Genomic DNA, 23007 nt, shown 5'->3' on the forward strand with positions numbered 1-23007 from the left:
ATTTTGTTTATGATTTTAACATTATAAAATCTGATCACACATTTCAAATTTATTACACCAACATTATCAACGTAGTAATTTAATCATTAAACGTAAAAAAAAAGAAAATATAAAAAAGGAGTAAGAAATAAAGATAAAGAATAATAATAATAATAATAATAATAATTGTTTGAAACAATAGAAGGTGATTATTATAATTTTGTCGTATACGAGATAATGGTATTATTCAAAGAATTATTAATGGCCGGTTACTTCCTTTAAATGGAAGTAGGATACCTTCTTCAACCTCCCCCCACTATTTTTTTTTTTATACACAATTTTATTTTATATTTCTTTTCTTTTTTCTATAGTAAGGTCGTTCCTTTTATGTTGCATATATATATATATATATATATATATATATATATATATATGTATGTGTGTGTGTATATGTTTCTTGTGGGGTCGTAGAGATAAAAAGTCGCTTTTACTTAACACGTTGAACGCCACGTCAGCTATCGGTGACTGACACTAGACTTCCGTTTAAGCCACGTCAGCTATCGGTGACTGACACTAGACTTCCGTTTAAGCCACGTCAGCTATCAGTGACTGACACTAGACTACCGTTTAAGCCACGTCAGTTATCGGTGACTGACACTAGACTACCGTTTAAGCCACGTCAGTTATCGGTGACTGACACTAGACTTCCGTTTAAGCCACGTCAGCCATCGGTGACTGACACTAGACTTTCCATTTGGGCCGTGTCAGCCATCGGTGACTGACACTAGACTTTCCGTTTGGGCCGTGTCAGTCACTTATGACTGACACTTTCAACTATTTTTTTTTTCAATACAAAGTAACGCCTGTGGCCTGACGGAAATTTCCCTAAGAATTTCGCGTAGCATTCAACGCGTTGAAAGAAGAATTTTTTTCACAATGATTTTCAAATCAATCAAATTATTTTCACACTGAATTTGGACAAGCAACCCCTTCATTTAAAAAAGAAAATATGGACGATGAGGGAGAAGGGATAAGAAAAGAGAAGAAGAAGAAGAAGAAGAAGAAGAGCGCTTGCTCGTCTCATTTCTCTTAGAACACGCGCGCACATATTACACATACACACACATATATATATATATATAGTTCTGGAGAGTTCGCCATTGTCGAGTTCAACGTCGTCGAGAGTTCGTCGTCCTTTCGAAGAAGGTCCAATCTCGAAGAAAGATTTATTATTAGAGAAGACAAGAAAAAAGAAAGAGAAAGAGAAAGAGGAAGAGAGAGAGAGAGAGAGAGAGAAATAAAAAAAAAATAAAAAAATAAAAAAGAAAGAAAGAAAGACTTTATTGTCAATACTTCTTTTCCTTTTTACAATTCATTCAATATATTATTTTAATCGGAATTATTGAGAAAAATATACAATTAATATTATTATATTATTATATATTATATAATTTTATAAAATTAAAATAATAAATTAAATTAATTTAATAATAATTAATTATTACTTCAAAAAAAACAAAAACATAAAATTAAAAAATAATTAATATTAAATTATATATTATTATACTATTATATATATATAGGAGGAGGAAATAAAAGAAATATATAAGATTATATATTTTTTTTATATAATAATATATAAGAGGAAAAATAATAATAATAATAATAATTTAAAATAAAATAAAAAATGTAATATAAGGACTAAAAATGTAAGGGAGCCGGACTCTTGCGATATAATCGATATTTGCTGTCGAGCGTCACGATACCTCCTTTAAATGAAATACACACACACACACATATATATATACACGCATATGAACACGGAAACATTTATTTACAGTAATACGTACAAATACATATAGTTCATATATGTATATATATATATATATTATATATTTCATTTTCTAAAGTTTAACACTAGATTTACGGATGTTTTGTATATTATAGTATTTTTACAGTATTTTATTATACATATCATATTATATATTACTATATATATTATATTATAGTTTTTTATAGTATTTTATTATAGTATTTTTTTTTTTTTCATTACAAACATTGTTTTGAATAAGTAAGTAAAGTAAAGTAGAAGGGATGGGAGAAGAATTCTAATATTTACGTATATTTCATTGCGTTATTAAAAATAAACATATGGTTTTTTCAAAAATAATATAATATAATAAAAAATAATATAATAATAAACTAATAATAAATAAAAATAATATATACATATATATGTAATAATTTATATACTATGATGTATATAATATAGCAATCAACTTTGATTATTTATTATATATTTCTATTTTACTATTTATATTATATTTTATTAATTGTTATTATTTATTTATTATTTATTTTTAGATGTATTTATTATTTATTATATATATGTACATTTTTTTTATCTTTTATTTTACTATTTATTGTACTATATGTATAATTTTACGATATATTAGGTCTACCGGAAAATTTTGTCTGTTCAAATAAACATTAGTTCAATTTTTCGTCACTAGGGGGTAAGATCTCATTTCTTAAAATGGAATATACAAATTGCCACCATGTTTGCAAGAAGTTCAACAAGAAATTAAATTAATTAATTGTTATTGTTCAAATTAAGAATAATTTATTATTTTATTTTATTTTCAAAATGAACAGAATTTTCCGGTAGAGACCTGTATATATATATAGTAATCAAATTTTACTGTATATTACTTATTTTTTATTTTATTATTTATTTTATTTTTTATGTATTTATTTAATATTTATTTATTTTTTTATTTTACTATTCATTATACTGTATATACTGTATTTACTTTACTTTTTTTCTACTGTATTTTAATATTTTTAATTATTCACTTTATTTTATTTACCTAATTATTTACTTAATTATTTTTACTTACTTACTGTAATTTTACTGTATTTACTGTATTTACTATACTATATATATATATATATATATATATATATATATATACTATATTTATACTATTTATTATACTATATACTGTATATAGTAATCAAATTTTTTATATAATCATGAGTCAAATGTGATGTTCAATCCGTAAATCTAATGTTAAGTAAAAAATGTTCTATTTAATTTAATTAAATTAATTTTTTTCTAATATTTGTTTTTCTCTACTATTTTCTGTTGCAGAATTTTTCTTACCATATTTGAGAAGAAGAAGAAGAAAAAAAAAAAAACAAGAATAAGAAGAAGAAAAAGAAAAAGAAGAAGAAATAGTGAAAATTTGATTTGGAAAACGTTTGCAATACAATTGTGTTTTCATTTAGTTACTTCCCAATTATTTCATATATAATTTTCAAAGATCATTCTAATTCTTACTTGTCAATTCGCCATTATTTTCAATACTATCGTTTGAATATTTATTTCAATATCGAAGAAAGAAAAAATACAAAAAAAAAAATAGCGAAATGTTTCGCGATTGGTTTCAACGTGTTCGACAAAAATTGTCTTTCCGTTATGTTTGAAAATCAAATCAACATAAAAGAAAACCAAAAAAATGATCGTTTATCTCAATTCGGGCGTTGTAATATCGTAGAATAATAATAACAATAATAATAATAATAATAAAAAAAACATACAAATAAACAAACACGAGAGTATAAATTAATTGGATAAAAATATTGTTTGCTAAATCAAAAAGAAAGAAAAAAGTAAAAGTAAAAAAAAAAAAAAAAAACAAAAAGTGTTAATAAATCACAAGAAAATAATTCAAATAGTGATAAATTTAAATAAAATTGACAGAACAATAATAAATAAATATCTAAACGTACTAAATAAAAAGAAAACAAATAAGAAATGTTTGGTTTTCCGAGTCCGTTTACGAGAACATCTCGAAATGTAAATCCAACATCGTCTTCATCGTCATCGTCGTCGTTGTTATTGTTAAATCCTAAATTAAAAAAGAATAAAAAATCATCATCAACGAAAAGAAGAGGATCGGAAGCAACAACAACAAGTGAGGAAGGTTCAGGATCATCATCGATCAAATATATCGATCAGGAACCATCATCAATATCGGCAGGTAGCAGTACAGATACTTTACCTGGAATTAGGATAGATTATTTAGACGTTGATCCATTGTCACCTTTACCAAAGGATACCTTGAGATCATCATCACCTAACGATGTTACTGTACATTTAAATGGTATCAGTTTGATGAAGGATTCATCGTCACCATCAACGTCAACCAGTTGTTCATCACCTTTATCATCATCCGGCAATGGTAATTTAACTGCCAATAATACTAGTAATAATACAAGTAACACTGAATTGTCATCGTCAACGTCAACCTCGTCGTCATCTTCATTGTCACCTGCTGCAACATCTTCTGCTGCTGTTGCAGTTAATATTGGTGCTAGTGTTGAAAGTAGGAATGATTTAATTACAAATAGATTTTTGGATGAAAATAAAACTGAAACTGAAGAGGAAGAAGAAGAAGAAGAAGATGAAGAAAGGAATATTAATAATAGCAGTGATGTTTGTATTGGTGGTACAACTACAAGTAATCCTGAAGTTTCATCTTCAAGAGTATCACTTTTGTCTCCTGTAAATGTCACCAATCATTCAACTAGTGATGATTTAATTTCTATAGAAAATGGATTTTCTGCTAGCGAGGAAGAAGAAGAAGAAGAAGATGATGATGATGATGACGATGAAATTGATGAGGAAGAAGAAGAAGAAGAGGAGGAGGAAATAGAAGAAGAAGAAGAAGACGAGGAGGAGGAGGAAGAAGAAGAAGAAGAGTTGGAGGAGGAGGAGTATGAGGAAGAAGATAACGCTGAAACAGAAGAAGCTTCCTCGTTGCCATCCAGTCCTGCAGCTGCTTCGAAAGTTGTTTTAACATCGACCAGTACCGTACCGTATTATCAATTTCTTTCTGTTAACGGTTGCACCGCAATAAGACAAGATAATAATAAAACAACTAATACTGCGAGTTCAACTAAACTTACAAGTGGTGGTATGGCAGGTGTTGTTTCATCGACAACAAGATCATCAAGTTGTGAATCTGGTAGCAGCGATAACAACACTCGTGATCCATTATACGATGACAATTCATTGACAACTTGTTATTCAATGCTAGATGACAATTCTATGGAAGTTGAATCTATGATCAATTCGTGTCCAGTTACATTAAGTTTAACACCACCCAACAAAGTACCTGCCGCTCCACGTTCTTGTAATATTTTAGAAAGACTTTTAGAAGACATTTATACCATCGGTAGACCGGAACCATTAGCTGGTTATGGTCCTAGATTTAAACTATTGGAAGAAGGAGATGTACAAGTTTATTATTTTGATCATGACGATAGGACACTCGTCAGGAAAATAATGTTTATTAAATTTTTACGCAGATGGGAGACGCATCATATTTATTTGAACGACGATTGCTTGTCATCCAAAACGGTGAGTCTTTTGATTTTTCTTTTCTTATTTTTATTTTTTTTTTATTTTATTTTATTTTAAACACTAGATATACCAGACAAGTCATTTTGACTGTGGTGGCCATTTTAATTCTAAATTTCTACTTCATGTAACATTTGATTTCTGTAAATAGAGTAAGTAAGACTGGAAGGCCTCAGAAAGCATTTTTTTTTTATACACTCAGTCATTTTGATTGGTGTGGTAGAAATAGGTATAGTGAAAATGGTGGTATATCTAGTGTTAATACATTTATTATTATTATTATTATTTTAATAAATATATCATAGCTTTATTAATGTTATTAAAATATCTTATAATTCATTTACAAATTATTATTATTATTATTTTATATATATATATATATTTGTATTCAATTAAATTGTAGTAGTTACACTTATTTAAATTAATTTTTTATTTTTATTTTATACATATTATTATTTTAATAAATATATTATATATTTATTAATATAATTATAATATATAAGAATTAATTTAAAAATTAATATTTTATATATCAAATATTTAATATTTATTAAATTAATTATATAATATATATAATTTAAAATATTTATATATATGTATGTTATAATTAATTAAATTGTAATAGTTAATAAATTATTATAAAAAATAATTATAAATTTAAAAAAAATTTATAATTATAAAATTATAATGAAAAATAAAAAATATAATATAAAAAAATTTAATAAATAAACCAACTTATTATAATAATAAATTATAATAATTTTTAACTATTTTATAAATTATAATATATATATCTTTATTATTATTATTATTAATATATATAATTAATAATAATAAAAAATAACTTATTTAAAAAAATTGTTAAATTTTAAATACAAAATTTAATTAAGTATAATATATATATATATATATATATATATATATATATATATATATATATATATTTATATATGAAGATTTGTAATATTTGTAATATTTTAATTTTTTTGTTTACTATGTTAATTATTAACGTTTATCTTACTTCCTTATAATCCAAGATTTAATTTATTATTTCTTGAAGTATAATTAAGAAACTAAGAATCTAAGGAAAACAATTTATTCCTTCTTTTTTTTTTCTTTTTTTCTTTTATGATATTAATCATCATCGATTTACGTACAATTTATATGCGAATTATGCGACTGTTTTATTTCTTATTTCATCTCTCTCTTACTCTCTTTCTCTTCCTCTTTCTCTTTCTTTTTCTCTCTTTTTCTTTTCTTTTTTTCTCCATCATTTTAATTTTCTCATTAATTCTTCTACTCTTATCAGAAATAGATATATTTTTGTTTTCTTCTTCTTCTTCTTCTTCTTCTTCTTCTTCTTCTTCTTTAGGTCACATAATAACGGATAGATTATCGTGAAGTAATAATACGTACATATTTTGTTATTATTTTTCAAAATTTATTTTTTTTTTATTTACATTTATTTTTCGATTATCATACTTTTGTTTTATTTTTTTTTTTTTCAAAACAATTATATTTGTGTTTTTTGATTCAATGAGTTTTAATATTTCAATGCACCCCCAATGATGAGCTCATACATTTTTGCAATATATTTAAATAATATAAATAAAAATAATAATAATAATAATAATAATAATATAATAATAAAATAATGGATGATACTAATAAGTTTTCCCTTTTTTTTATTTCTTACACGAAATTCAATTTTTTCGCAATATCAAATTCAAATTTTTTTTGTATCTTTAGCAATGTGTTTTGCAAATTAAAAATTATTTTACATTTCTTTTCTCAGGACTTCAATTTACAAAATTGTTCTCAATTGGAATTTCTTTTTTTTTTGTCCTTAAATGATTAATTTCCAAGTTAGTTTCGATTCGTTAAATATAATAAAAAAAGAAAAAAAAACATAAAAAAAATCAAATTAAACTTTTTAATTAGTTAGGGTAGGGGTTTTATTAAAGAAATGGGATTGGGGGGGGAGAAAAAATTAAAATTTCATTTTCAGGGGTTGAATTATTATTATTATTATCTATATTATTAATATTATTAATTTATATTATAATAATAATTATTAATAAATTATTATATATATTATTATTTCTATTGCAATAAATCAACAATTTAAATTCGACTTTAGAATTTTAGTAGAAAAAAAAAACAAATCTATTGGGATTTTTAGCTCTTGAATACGCTATCTGGTGGCTAAATTCAAAATTAGAGTAGATAGATTGAATTTCTACGCTATGTGGGATCTCTAGCACTTGAAAATACGCTATCTGGTGGCTAAATTCAAAATTAGAGTAGATAGGTCGAATTGCTACACGACGCTCCTGACAGAGATCCCCTAATAATAAAATAGTTTTTTTATTTTCAACATTTGTTATAATTAAAACAATAATACAAAATAAATAATAAATTAATATGATAGAATAATAAATTACACACATAATACACACATATATACATGTATATATATATATTTTATAATAATAATATTATAATATTAATATTAATTTAATTTTTATTTATTTATAATTTTTATTTATAAATATATATTAGTCTGTAAACCAGAGAATTTCCTATTTAATTACGTACCTTCTTTTATTATTTATTTATTATTTTTTATATATTTATTTATTTATTATTCATTATTTATTATTTATTATTATCTATGCTTAAAATAAATGAAAAGACTATGAAATATATATATTTTTTCGTTTATTTATATATAATGTACAAAGAGAGGTTTGTATCTTTAGCTTTAAAAGCAATACGTTTGACGTATTTATACGTCCTGTCCAGTTTACAGGTTAATATTAATATATTATATTAATATTAGATATAATAATAATATTTAATATAAAATATAATATTTTTTAATATTAAATATAATAATATTTAATATTATAATTTTATTTATTTTAAATATATTAAATAATATATTAAATAATATATTAAATAATCTATTAGATAATAATATTATATAAATATTAAAATTTTATTAATTGTGAATAATTAATATTAATATAATTAAAATTTGTAATATTAATATATGTTAATATTAATTTAAATAATATTAATATGTTATATTAATATATATATACTTATTTATAAAATATAAAAAAAATATGTTACAAATATCAAAATAGATAAAAAAAAGAGTGATTTCTGTACGACGTTTCCTTATTGGATAGGATATGTGTTTATTTCTAATGATAAAAAAGTAGGACGGATGCGGGAGGTGAAGGGATGTCAGGGAAGGTGTAGGAAGGGGAAGGAGGAAATATTGGTTTGAAAAAAGAAAAGGAAAAAAATAAGATCTTTCTTCAAAATGTTTCTTCTTATCGTATTGTACCACAAATACATATACACACATTTACACACATACATATATATATATATATATATATATATATATATATATATATATTTATATACACGTGTAAGTATGATGTACGTAAGTACGTTTGCGCAAACGCAGCTGGTTCTTTGCACGCGCTTGACAAAATTTTTAGTTCATCATTCTCTCTCTCTCTCTCTCTCTCTCTTTCTCTCTTTCCGTTACTATAATATATGTCTTTTTTCTTTTTTATTTTTTTATTTTTTTTATTTCATCTATCTCTTTCTATATCTAATTGTTGTGTTAACGTGAATCGGTCTGTCGCACGATGAGTGCGTGCGTAATGACGTCAAAACTGACCGTGGTGGCTTCTCCAACACATTTATTATACACACACACACACACACATACATAAACATATACACACACCATATACACATAAACACGTGTATGTGTAGACGAGCATGTTTTTTTAGTATTTTATTTTATTTTTTTCTTTCTTTTATTTTATTTTATTTTTTTTTTCATTCTACACGAGAAACACACAGAGGCAGCTAAAAATTCTTTAACAATTATTTCGAATTTTTATACTAACGTCTTTCGCCGCCATTATTTTGTTTTTTTCTCACTCTTTTTGTCTCTTTCTTTTTGGTTCACTTTGTTTTTTAGTATTTTAATTTATTTTTTTTTCTTCTTACACAAAACGTAAAGCTAATTAATAATTCTTTAACAATTATTTCGAATTTCTCTAATAACCAACGTCTTTTGCCGCCATCTTTTATTTTTTCTTATTCTTTTTGTCTCTCTTTTTCGTTTACCTTTTTTTTTTTAGTATTCTATTTTATTTCTTTTTTTTTCTTCTACACAAGACACATAAAGCTAGTTAAAAACTATTTAACAATTATTTTGAATTTTTATATTAATAATGTCTTTTGCCGCCATCTTTTTTTCTTTTTTTTTCATTCTGCTTGTCTCTTTTCTTTCTTTTACTTCTTTTTATTTAGTATTTTATTTTATTTTTATTTTATTTTTTCTTCTACACGAGACGTAAAGCTAGTTAAAAATTCTTTAATAATTATTTCGAATTTTTCTACCAACGTCTACTGCCGCCATCTTTTTTTTCTCATTTTTTTTGCCTTTCTTTTTCGTTTATATTACCTTCTTTTTTTAGTATTTCAATTTATTTTTATTTTATTATTTTTTCTTCTTCTACACGAGACATAAAGCTAGTTAAAAATTCTTTAATAATTATTTCGAATTTTTCTAATAACCAACGTCTTCTGCCGCCATTTTTCTTTTTTCCTTTATTTTTCTCCCTCTTTTTGTCACTTTTTCGTTTACTTTTTTTTTTTAGTATTTCATTTTATTTTTATTTTTTTTTCTTCTACAGGAGACACAGAGCCAGTTAAAAATTCTTTAACAATTATTTCGAATTTTTCTAGTAACGTCTTCTGCCGCCATCTTTCTTTTTCTTTTTTCTTTTTCTTTTTCTCACTCTTTTCTCTCTCTTTTTCTTTTCCATTTAACTTTTTATTACAGGGGTGAAGAAAATTTCTTTCTCTCTTTTTTTTTTCTTGTTTCAAATGATTTAACAAACAAATTATTTTAGTTTTATCAATTATTTCGAATTATTTAACGCAATAGAAATTATATTAGGTTTGCCTAAAAATAATATAAAAAAGTAAATATTATAATAAAATTTATAATAATATACAGTAATAAAAAATAATAATATATATAGTTATATAATATATAATTGTAATAATAACCTACAAAATCGTCGTACGTAGCAATTATGCAAAAATTACGATTGCTATAAATACGATTGTAATTCATAACACATTAAGTGTTTTTGTTCTTTCCTCTGCTTTTTTTTTTATTGTATAAAAAAGTCGCATAGATGTTGAAATAATTTCTTTATTTATAGCCATTCGAATTTTTGTTGAAAATCGTGTGTAAAAAAAACTTTTGACTCACTCTTGTATAATTGCCATTTATTCTTCTCTTTTTTTCTCTCTCTTTTTTTTCTTCTTTCAAATATAATTAATCATCATGTATACATACATATATATATATATATATATATTTAAATCATGGATATATTTATTATTAATTTTAATAATATTTATTTAATTAATATTCATTTATTTATTTTACTAATTTTTATATTATTTAAATAATTACAAATTTAAATATATATATATATTTAAATTTATAATTATTTAAATTAACAATTATTTTTTTTATTTACATTTATATTATATATTTAAAAATTTTCTATTCTTTTATTTATTTATTTATTATAATAATGTTTATTTTTATATTGGGATGTCTGACAGGGGCGTGGCGTAACAATTCGACCTATCGAATCTAATTTTGAATTTAGCCACCAGATAGCATACTCAAGTACTAGAGATTAGGGATCCTGTAGGAGGGATGCGCCATTCATATTCAGCTCATGTGCCATTGGCTGAAAATTTTGGGGGAACGCTTGAATTTATAATAATTTTTTCGTGTAACCTATTCTATTTTAATATAAATTTTCTAATTATCATTAAATATAGTTCATTTTTTTTCCTGTATTTGATGCAATTCATTATTTCATAATTATTTCAATGTTTGAATCATTCGCGCGCAAAATGGAGTTCCGGTTCCCCAGCAATGTACATGGCGCATCCCTCCTATAGGATCCCTACTAGAGATCCCACGTGACGTAGCAATTCGACCTATCTAATCTAATTTTGAATTTAGCCACCAGATAGCGTATTCTAGTGCTAGAGATCCCACATAGCGTAGCAATTCAACCTATCTACTCTAATTTTGAATTTAGTTACCAGATAGCGTATTTTCAAGTGCTAGAGATCCCACACATGACGTAGCAATTCGACCTATCTAATCTAATTTTGAATTAAGCCACCAGATAGCGTATTGAAGTGCTAGAGATCCCAATAGATTTATTGTTTATTTCTTTCATTATTATTTATTATATTTATATTTATTTTTATTAATATTTACGTTTATTTCATTTATTTCTATTTATTATATTTTTATGTATATTTAAATTCATATTTATGTTTAATTAACAATTATTTTTTTTATTTGCGTTTATCTTATATCAATTATTTTTTTCTTCTTTTTTTTTTTAAATTATTATTATTATTATTATTATTATTATTATTATTATTATTATTTCTTATTTTTCCTGTATCCATTTACGCATATTCAATGTATTTTTCATCCGAACGATTATTATTTATCCTAATTTGTTATTCATGTTAAATTATAGTCAGTAGAGAAGACACAAATCCCAAGTATCTAAATTAGAATAATAATAAAGGGGATAGAAAAAAAAAAAGAAAAAAGAAAGGAAAAAAGGAAAAATTAATGCGAACATTGTTGTTTTGTATTTTTTTTTTTTATCTTCTTTCCTTTCTTTTTTTTATACTGAATTTCATAAACAAATTAGTGTTTATACGTTATTTATAAAAATTATCTTTCTTTCTGTTTTTTTTTTTTTTTATAATAGTGGTAGTGGTAGTAACAAGTCTTGTTTGTAAAATATTCAAAGAAAAAAAAAAAAGAAAGAAAGAAAGAAAGAAAGATACAAACACATTAAGACTTGTTATTCTAAATTATGTGCATTATTTTAAATGAGATTTATTTATTTTTTTGCACCCCCCCCCTCCCTCCCTCCCTTCTCTCTTCTCTCTTCTCTCTCTCTCTCTTTCTCTCTCTCTCTGTCTCTTTCTTATTTCTATTTATCTTTTTTTTTTTGGAATTATATTTGTTATTTAAAGAAGTTTAATGTTTTATTTATCACGAGAATGTCGTACGTTTAGGAAATTACATTTGTTTATTTATATTTCATTGTAAAATTTGTTTTATTTAATGTACTTACATTGTTTATAATTATTTTAAATTATTATACAACAAAAAGTATAAAAAAAAGCAAAAACATTGAAGAAAAAAAATATTATTCATTTATTTTTTTATATTTCATTTTAAAACTGTGCTATTTAATGTACTTACATTGTTTATAATTATTCTAAATTATTGTACAACAAAAAGTATAAAAAAAAGCAAAAACATTGAAGAAAAAAATATTATTCATTTGTTTATTTATATTTCATTTTAAAATTGGGTTTATTTAATGTACTTACATTGTTAATAATTATTTTAAATTATTATATAACAAAGTATGGAAAAGAAAAACAGAAAAATATTGAAAAGAAAAGAATACTATTTGAAGATAAATAAATTCATCAATTTTGTTGATTGATTTATTATTTTTCTTTTCTGACGTGCGTTTAGAAAAAAAAAAAAAATAAAAATAAAAATAACAAAAAAAAGAAACATTTATTCATAAACACCATTAAGAATTTGAACATTAATATTAATTTGTAAAAATGTTCAGTGTGTTACATCATTCTTATCTAATAATTTTCAAATTCTTTGAACAGGAAGGTTAGAAAATGTAGTTGAAGAAGGAAACAAGTCATAAATTATTGTTCAACCGGGTAATTTGTTTACTCATGACAAATAAATTAAAAATAAAGAATTTTATTTATTTTAATTTATGAAATATCATAATTTATTTATAGGTTATATTTTTTCATTTCAAATAGAAACATTAATATTAAATATCTTTCATACAAATTATTATATTATTGGGTTTACAAGTAAGTTTCCAGCGTTTTTTCATAAAATTTGAGGCTTTATTCTGAAAAAATGGTTGTAACCATTTTTCATTCGAAATATTGTCCATCGGAAGATACAATTTTTTCCCATCTTTCTGTCAATTTGTGAATTCCGGACCAAAAAACATTCTCATCTTTTGAGAACAAGAACGTATTGAGTCAATTTTTGATTCCCTCTACTGAAGTGAAGCGCATTCCGATAAGAGCGTTCTGCATCAACCGAAACAAGTGTTAGTCGGATGGCGCCAAATCTGAACTATAAGTAGGGTGTGGCAGAATTTCCCTTCCACTATTATCCAAGTAGTTTTTGACCAAAGCAGCAACATGTGGCTGAGCGTTGTCGTGGTGACAAATTACGGACTCGTGCCTGGTCTGATATTTTGGCCGTTTTTCCGCCAATGCCTGCTTCAAACGAATTAGTTGGGTTCGATACAATAGTTCTTCGATGGTTTGACCACTCACAAGCAGTTTGTAGTATATGACACCCTTCTGATCCCACCATATGCAGAGCATGACCTTATTCATGTGAATATTTCGCTTCGGCGTCGATTTGGCCAGCTCGCCAGGCTTTGCATATGTTTTTTTACGTTTAGGATTATCATAATAGATCCACTTTTCGTCACCAGTGACAATACGATGCAGAAACGACTTTTTTTTATGCCGCAGCAGCAACATTTCTGACATGCAAAATAGCCGTTCGACAATCTTTCGGCTTCAACTCGTACAGCACAAAATTTCCAACGTTTTGGATGAATCCCAAAGCTTTCAGGCGCAGGGAAATGGCTTGTTGTGTGATGCCCAATGATTCAGCAAACTCTTCTTGAATTTAACACGGATCCTCATCCAGCAAAGTCTCCAATTTCTCGTTTTCAAAATTTTTTGGCTTTCCGTAGCGCTCCTTGTTTTCAACGTCAAAATCATTAGTTTTGAACCGTTTTAATCACTCACGATACATTGATTCATCAATACATTCCGCCCCATAAGTTTCTAGAAGCAAACGATAGGCCTCAGTTGCAATATTCTTCATATTAAAGAATTAAAAGCAGCGCTTCCTGCAAATGATGCTTATTTGACACATAATTTGCCATACTTTTGCTTCATAAAATATAGAAATGCGCAAATATGATGATGCAATGTTGTTAACAGATACACAAGCTTCGAAAATGACACATGACATGTGAAATTTCTACCTGGAATCTACTCGTGACACAATATATTTAAAAATGCTGGAAACTTACTTGTAAACCCAATGTTAATCTCGTTATTCTAATAATTTGAATAATTCTTTCAACAAGAATATACATATATATATTAGGGTGGGTCAAAAAAATGACTTATTTTTTCTTTTTCAAATGCCACGGAAAAAATGGGTTGCTAGACACCTTAAAACAATTCTCACCAAATATGAGCTCTTAATTTTAATATAAAGATCCTCCGCATCGCAATTTTTTATTTTTTTTTTCAGTCCAATAGATTACAATTCATATCTCATTATTTATTGATTGTACAGAAAAATGTTCTAGGAGAATTTTGTAGAAAATTTAATGCTCTACAAAAAAGGTATCTTATATTTTTTCCGTAAACCTCACCATTTGAATGATATTGAAGATTTAAGTGTGATTATTTTAAGACAAATTTCATTTTTAATTATGAATTTTATAACTCGACAATCAATGATTATTAAAAAGTGCACAATACAAATTTTTGTAGGAAATTAAGTGCTCTATAAAAATGGTGTCTTATGTTTTGGCGATTAAATTAAGCGTTCAAAAGATATTCAGGGACAAAAGTCAGTACACATGAAAATTTGTATATATATATATAATTGAAAAATAAGTATAGATGATGTAATTGCAAAAAAAAAAAAGATATTTATTCTAATTTTATAATCCATCATTATAGATTATATTTTTCATTTCAAATAGAAACCTTATAATAATAGTAATAATAATAATAATAATAATTATCTTTCTTACAAATTATCAATTTTACTTCCTCTTTCTAATAATTTGAAATATTCTTTGGTTAAAAATATATGTTTATAATTGGAAAAGTAAGTTATATAGATGATAAAATAATAATTAATTGCAAAGAGAATAAAAGAATAAAAAAAAAAAAAAAAAAGGGAATAAAGTATCGTTTTTTTCTTTTTTTTTTTTTTTTTTAACGATAAATATCTACGCGTTAATTCTATGATAACGATTATTATAATGTCGATAATTGTGGATTCAGGTGCTTAAACTTTTCAATTCAATTGAACTACGTAACATTGTTCTGTGTTTGTTTTTCCCTGACACATTGAACATTCATTCTTTTTATTATTTCTAGAAAAAGTACTTAAAAGAAAAAAAGAGAAAAAAAATAGAAAAAAAAAATTGAAAAACACATAAGGAAGATATGTCAATAAGAAAACACAAGAGAGAGAGAGAGAAAGAAACAGAGAGTTAGATAGATAAAAAGATAAAAAGAGAGAGAGAGAGAGAGAAAGACATAGACAAATGGAACATAGAAACATTTATTATACTCTTACATAAATTAATAATGATCATCAATTATTATCCATCTAATCGATCATTTTTAACAAATGAATCAATCATAAATTACCATTAAACCCACAATATTACAACATCGAATTTAATTGTAAAAAAAAGAAAAAAAAAGGAAGGAAGGAAGGAAGAAAGAAAAAGAAAAAGAATTTTCTCGATGCATTTGACGATTGATTTCTCTTTGGGTCGATCGTCAAGGTCGATATACCTTTTTTTTTTCTTTTTCTTTTATTCTAATTTATTCTTCGTTACTTAGTTATTTTTTTTTGTTTTGTTTTGTTTTGTTACTCCTTTCCACAACTCATGTTTAATAACATTGTTGATTTGTTCGTTTAATTATTTTTTTTATCGTGTTTTTAATTATTTGTTGTTGATGTTTTTTTTTTTTCATTTTTTTTTTGTTTGTATTTTATATCAACATTCGTGAAAATAATAGTTTCGTGTGATTTATTTTTAATTAATTTAATTATGAAACAGTAGAATTAATTATTAAAGAGTTAGAAATAAAAGAAAAATGTAGCACATGAATTATATTTTATTAATTATTATTTTTTATTTCGTTTAATTATTTTGTTTTGTGTGTTTTTTTTTCTTTGTATTTTTTATTTTATAATAATATCTGTGAAAAAAAAAATAGTTTCGTTTAGTTTATTTAATTATTATAATTATTTAATTATTAAATATTAGAAACAAAAAAAAATGCAGCATTTTATGCAGCATTAATTTCATTAATTATTTTTTATTTTGTTTAATTATTTGTGACGTTTTTTTTTTAATTTATTTTATATTAACATTTGTGAAAAAAGAATAGTTTCATGTAATTTATTTAATTACTATTTTTATAATTTAATTATTTAAATATTAGAAATAAAAAAATTTAGCATCAATTAATTTCATTAATAATTATTTTTTTAACTTGTTTAATTATTTTTTTTTGTTTTTTTTTTTTTTTTTTGTATTTTTTTAATTTCAATCAACATCTGTGAACAAAATAGAATTTTTTAAATTACAAATTTTCTTAATTAGAAATTTAAAAAAAAAAAAAATACGCAGCATCTTATTTGTTCGTTTAATTATTTTTTTATTAACATTTGTAAAAAAAAAAAAATAGTTTCAAGTGATTTATTTAATGATTTAATAATTTGCATTATTATTATATTATTAATTATTAGTATTGTATTAATATTTATTTAATTATTTAATTATTTGTATTAATATTATTCTATTATTTATTAGTATTGTATTAATATTTATTTAATTGTTTAATAATATGTTTCTTCTTTTTTTAATTTTTAATATTAACATCTTTGAAAAATTAATTTCGTGTAATTTATTTAATTGCAAATTTTGTTGTAATAAATTTTTAGAAATAAAAAAAAAAAACCACAGCATCATCATATTTGTATGTTTATTAATTATTTTTATTCGTATTTAATTAATTATTTATCTCTATGTTTATTTTATTTTTTATCTTATATTAACATCTACGAAAAAGAAATAATTTCGTGTGATTTATTCAATTACAAATTTTATTTTATTTTTTTTTTTATTTCTAATCAAAAAGTAACACAACATCCTATTTGTTCATTTAATTATTTTTTTGTTATCGTGTTTAATTAATTTGCTTTTATTTTTATTTTATTTTTTATTTTATATTAACATTTGTTCGTTTAATTATTTTCAATCGTGTTTAAAAATTAATTATTTTTTATTTTATTTTTTATTTCATATTAACATCCTGTAAGAAAAGAAAAAAAAAATAGTTTCATCAAAAAAGAAAAAAAAAAAGAAATTCTTTTTCTATTCTTTCGATTAATAATTTGTTCTCTTTTTTGTTTTTTTTTTATTAGATCAAAAAGTAAAACACACACACACACACGCACACACATCTGTTAATATTAATTTAATAAACTAACACAATGTGTATGTCTCTGTATGTGTGTGTGTGTTTTATTTATTCTTTTTTACGTTATTTCGTTAATATGATTCATGATAATGGAATGTCGAAGTTCTCTTAACTTTTTCTTAGAACGTCATTAAATAAATATCTACTCTTGTCATTATTTTCTTTGCCATTTGTAAATTGTCTCGGTTTCTTTTCAAAAGAATGAGGATAATAATTTTTTCGATAACGAATATTGTGCCACGTTTGCGATCGTAATCACCTGTGTAATTTCAATTAATACGCGAATATAAAATACCTGTGCTCAAAATACCTGTTGCATGTGTTTCACACATTCCTAAGTAACATACAAATTTCTAATTTTATTTTTTTCTGTTTTTCTTTTTTGGCAGGGAGTGGGGGGAAGGGGAGGGGTATCTTTTTCTTTCATTCAATATAGTAGGATCATTGATATTACATTTTCATTTCTTTGATTTTTTAAATATAAGTTCATATGTGTGTGTGCAATTTAATTTATATAAATATCATAAATAATACATTTCTTAGTTTTTTTTTTTTTTTTTTTTTACAATAATATTAGTTCAAATTTCATTCAATAAATATTATAAATAATCATTCTAATAGAATTATATTAAAAATATACAATATAATATAAATGAGAAATAAATTATTAGAATAGAAATATTTATATTTAATATAATTTTATATATTAAACAAAATATATTTTACAATACAATATATTTTACAATAATATTAAATATACAATATAATATAAATGAGAAATATATATATATAATTTATTAGAATGTAAATATTTACATTTAATATGTATTTTATAATTTATATTTTTTTAATTTATATTTACATTTTATATTATATTCTATAATTTCATGTATTAAACAAAATATATTTTGCAATACTATTATTTTACAATACAATATATTTTACAATAATATTAAATATACAATATAATATAAATAAGAAATAAATATATATATATATATATATATATATATATATATATATATATATATATATATAATTTATTAGAATATAAATATTTACATTTAATATAATTTCATGCATTAAACAAAATATATTTTACAATACAAAAACAATTCTATAATTAAATCTTAATATTTTAATATCTTTTATAATATAGAAGAAGTTTATTTTTCAGGTATACCCCTTTAGGGTGTTTACCCCGAAGGCCCCCACTACATTATCTTTTATAATATAATATTAATAATAATAAATAGAAAAATGAAACAATAATATTATAGATTTAAATAATTAACATCTTAAAAAAAAAAAAAAGAGAAAAATACAAAAAAAAAAGTAATAAAATCTTTATATCAATATAAAATATTAAATTTAAATATATTTCAAATATTAATATTCATTTTTCAATTAATAATTAACCTACAAATATTATATACTTGAATAGCATGTAGGTGGGGCCTTCGGGGTAAACACCCTAAAGGGGTATACCTGAAAAATAAACTTCTTCTACTTGAATATCCCTTTTTTTTTATAACCTACAAATATTATTATACATTTATATTTCTATTGAAATATCTATTTAAATCACTATAAAATAAAATAAATAATTAAATGCACATTCCCACAACAACAACAACAACAACAATAATAATAATAATAATAATAATAATAATAATTCAAAAATGAATGAATGAAAGTAAAGAAAAAAGAAAAGAAAAGAATAAAATAGAATAATTCATTTTCTAATTATTTTCCATTGGAGTTTAAGTTCAAATTCTTGAAGAATTGAAAGTAATCTAGATATATGGGGTATCTATATAGGTCATACACATACACATACACACAAATATATATATATATATATATATATATATAAATATATATGTAATAAAATATATAGAATGTTCGACGTCACTAGTTATAGTAGTGTTAGAGCATTGAAATGTTGAGTGTTGGTATTATAGCAAAGTTCATTCAGGGGATGCAGTGTCCCAGATTTGGAGTTAGCAGCAGCACAGCAGCTCCCTTCGACAGTCGTTCAACCCTCGTCCTAGATTTGTCCTACTGACGTCATTTGTCCTTCCGCGCAAGCTCATCATGCCCTTTTTTCTTTCCAATTCCTCTTCTACAAGGTGTCCCTTCAAAATTTCTTACAATTCTCATTAACCCCACAACCCACCCAACACCCAACACCTTTGTTTTTTATTTTTTTTTACTTTTGTGTTTCTTCTTTTATACTTTATTAAATATTTATACAAAGAAAATGGATGAATGAATTAATTAATTTATTATTAATGAATAATAAAGTATATTCGAAAAATATTAAACGATATTTAGTTTTTTTTTTTATTTTAAATTGATGCATACATTGTATAAATATGCAATGTGTATAAATTTAAATGAATACACATGCTAATTTTTGGTTGTTCATGGTTTTTAACATTCCATTATTTTCTTATTTATCCTCTTTTATTCTTTCGTTCTTATAATCATAAATGTCAAAACTTTTCGTTCATATCTTCAGACGTTTTCCTCATAAAAGAGGAAGGCCTGGTTGTCTGCTTAGTTGGCTGTCCCCTTCTTTCAAAGTTTTTACAAAACTTCGGTCGATGTAACTTAGCTTATTGACGTCAGAATGACGTAACTATATCCGGAACGATTTATTAACATAAATCTTTCCCACTTCCTTGCTGTAATAGTTGACCATTGGTCATATTTTATTTTATTTTATTTCATTTCATTTGATTATTTTTAATTATCGTGTTTTGTGTTTTTTATTTCTCTCTTTTGCTGTTGACTTTCTATTTTCTTTTTATTTTGTGATCATTTTTCTATGATAATCCATATCATCCAGACATTCGTTATAATATTTATACGTCATGTATGTGTATCATACATTAGATTATTATTAATAATAAAAAATAAACTCGTTTATATTATATGTTTATATTTTACAGGCCACTGGTTTCTTACAACAACCAATACCGTATAACAGTTTCTACGTTGAGAAATATGCAGTTGGTAGATTAGGAACGACATATAAAAGTTGTTTAAGATTATATCTACGCAATGGTTCATTATTATTACAAGCAAATGATTCTTATACCAGGGACCAGTGGTATCATTCCATTAATTGGAAGGTATAACGTATTTATTAATAACAAAAAAAAAAAGATTAACACTAAAATGAAATATATATTAAGAAAAATATGATTTATGTTTACAGAAAAGTCTTCATCAATTTAAATGCAAATCATTTGTCAGTACAGAAAACATAGCCGTAAGGGAATTACGTTTAATGGTAGAGTTTGCATTGTCAACACCGCTTCAGGATGAAAGAGTTGCAACAGCAGCTATGGAAGCGGTAGCTAAATTATTGGAGGCACCTTGGGGTGGTTCTAGATCATTGATAGAACAGCAAGATGATGTGGATGATGAAAAGAAAAAAAGTTGAAGTAACCAAAGAAGAGGAAGGTAGTTGGGCTTTGTTCATATTACCGGTTGTAGCACCGCTCTTAGAAAGGGCTGCTCCACCTGCTGCGTTAGCTCGTGTATTAACTAGATTAGTACGACAACATCCTAAATTTAGTTTAGTCAAGTATCTAGCTCCGGCTGTCACAAGGTGCCTCAAACATACCGTCGATTTTGGCAAGTCTCCTGATATGAGAAAACTCTTGCAAGTATTTGTCGCAGCACTTTATGAAAGTAATGAGGGTAACGATGGTGAAAGAGCTATCAGAGAATATATCGCATCGGTTCATGGTCCTGGAAGCGATTGTCCACATCCAAGAGTATTACCCAATTTGGTTTCAGTCTGTGTCGCTGCTATATTTCATAGGTTAGTTTATATTTATTATTTTTCCTTGTTATACACAAGTTTTATATAAGATAGTATCTTATTTTTCTTTCCTTATTTCTCTCATCAGGTTCGAAGATAGCAATGTAAGCGAGGATAAGCCATTACCACCTCTCAATTGTTATCTTTTAGTTCTAAACGTAGCGTAAGTTTCATTATATTCTTTGATCACAAATTTAATATCGAATTCTCTTACGAATATATTATTTTCTATCACGCTTAGCTCAGAGTATGCCGATTGGAGACCTGGTTTAGCTGGTTTGTTACAACCTGTACCATTTCCTGAAGAAGCTCTAACCGTTAAAGAAGTACAGAAGTCAATTCTTAGCCGTGCAATACGACGTTTGGCTAAAGATTCCAGATGTTCGGTTCATCAAGTTCTACTTCCAGTTAGAGAACCAAGACCAGGTTGGCTTCACATAGCTGCACCATCTAGTCCAGCTTGTCCTGACCGTGGTGAACTTTTTGGTGAAATGGTAAGCACCATAAGTATCTTATTATTTATATAATAAAAAGAAAGAAATATGATTTATTGATAAAATATCCAACAGTTGACTACACTACTGGGATGTTGTTGTCGAAGAAAAAGATTTGTCGGATCGTTGATGAAACAAGCCAAAGACGATTGTATTCTCCTTGCTGTCAGAGGATGCGGTGCTGCTCAAGAAGCACTTTGCCTTATGCTCGAGTGGCGTCTACTGCCAAATGAAGAAGCTAGGCTTCAGATAGTCAATGCCCTCGAATCTACTTCCTCTGGTAAAACTCGTTACGCTGCACTTTGTCAAAGGCAAAGGAATTTACAAGAATTGGTGAGATTTTATTCACATATTTTGTACATATCATTTACTTCATTAATCTAAAAACGTTGATTATTCCTAATTTGTTAGATTATTTCTAACATGGTGTACATTTTATTGTTTATCGATTCATCAACAGCAACAAAAAGGTGGTCCAAAAAAATTAACGCTACCAGTAAGAGCAACGGATGCCGATGTTGCTCTCCTTCTTGGTGGACGTGCATTAGGAAATTTAGAATGTCTCAGTTTAGCATTTACATCAGTTACATCTGCCTGTGCCGAACAGTTGATCAAACTACCAGCATTGAGGTATTTGAACCTCTGGGCAACTCAATTCGGTGATGCCGGATTGCAAATGATCAGTGAACACTTGCAAAAATTGCAGGTATTGAATCTATGTGAAACACCTGTCTCTGACAAAGGCATCTCTACTCTAGCTTGTAAGTAGTCTTATA

General features: G+C 24.8%; 1 protein-coding gene across 1 annotated transcript in view; it reads left to right on the forward strand.

Annotated features, from left to right (window-relative positions):
* The window catches only part of LOC107071723 (C-Maf-inducing protein), a 28733-nt gene that overhangs the window by 2917 nt on the left and 2809 nt on the right, over window positions 1–23007 (forward strand). Inside the window, 8 exon segments of the mRNA XM_089174963.1 lie at window positions 3134–5407; window positions 20857–21039; window positions 21126–21340; window positions 21342–21737; window positions 21826–21900; window positions 21979–22231; window positions 22307–22564; window positions 22692–22992. Coding sequence (XP_089031089.1) covers window positions 3800–5407; window positions 20857–21039; window positions 21126–21340; window positions 21342–21737; window positions 21826–21900; window positions 21979–22231; window positions 22307–22564; window positions 22692–22992 — 3289 coding nt within the window. The 5' untranslated portion in view covers window positions 3134–3799.

This window comes from Polistes dominula, unplaced genomic scaffold, assembly GCF_049000335.1.
Source record: "Polistes dominula isolate Pdom_NZ unplaced genomic scaffold, Pdom_raw_medaka contig_78, whole genome shotgun sequence".
Classification (NCBI taxonomy): Eukaryota; Metazoa; Arthropoda; class Insecta; order Hymenoptera; family Vespidae; genus Polistes; species Polistes dominula.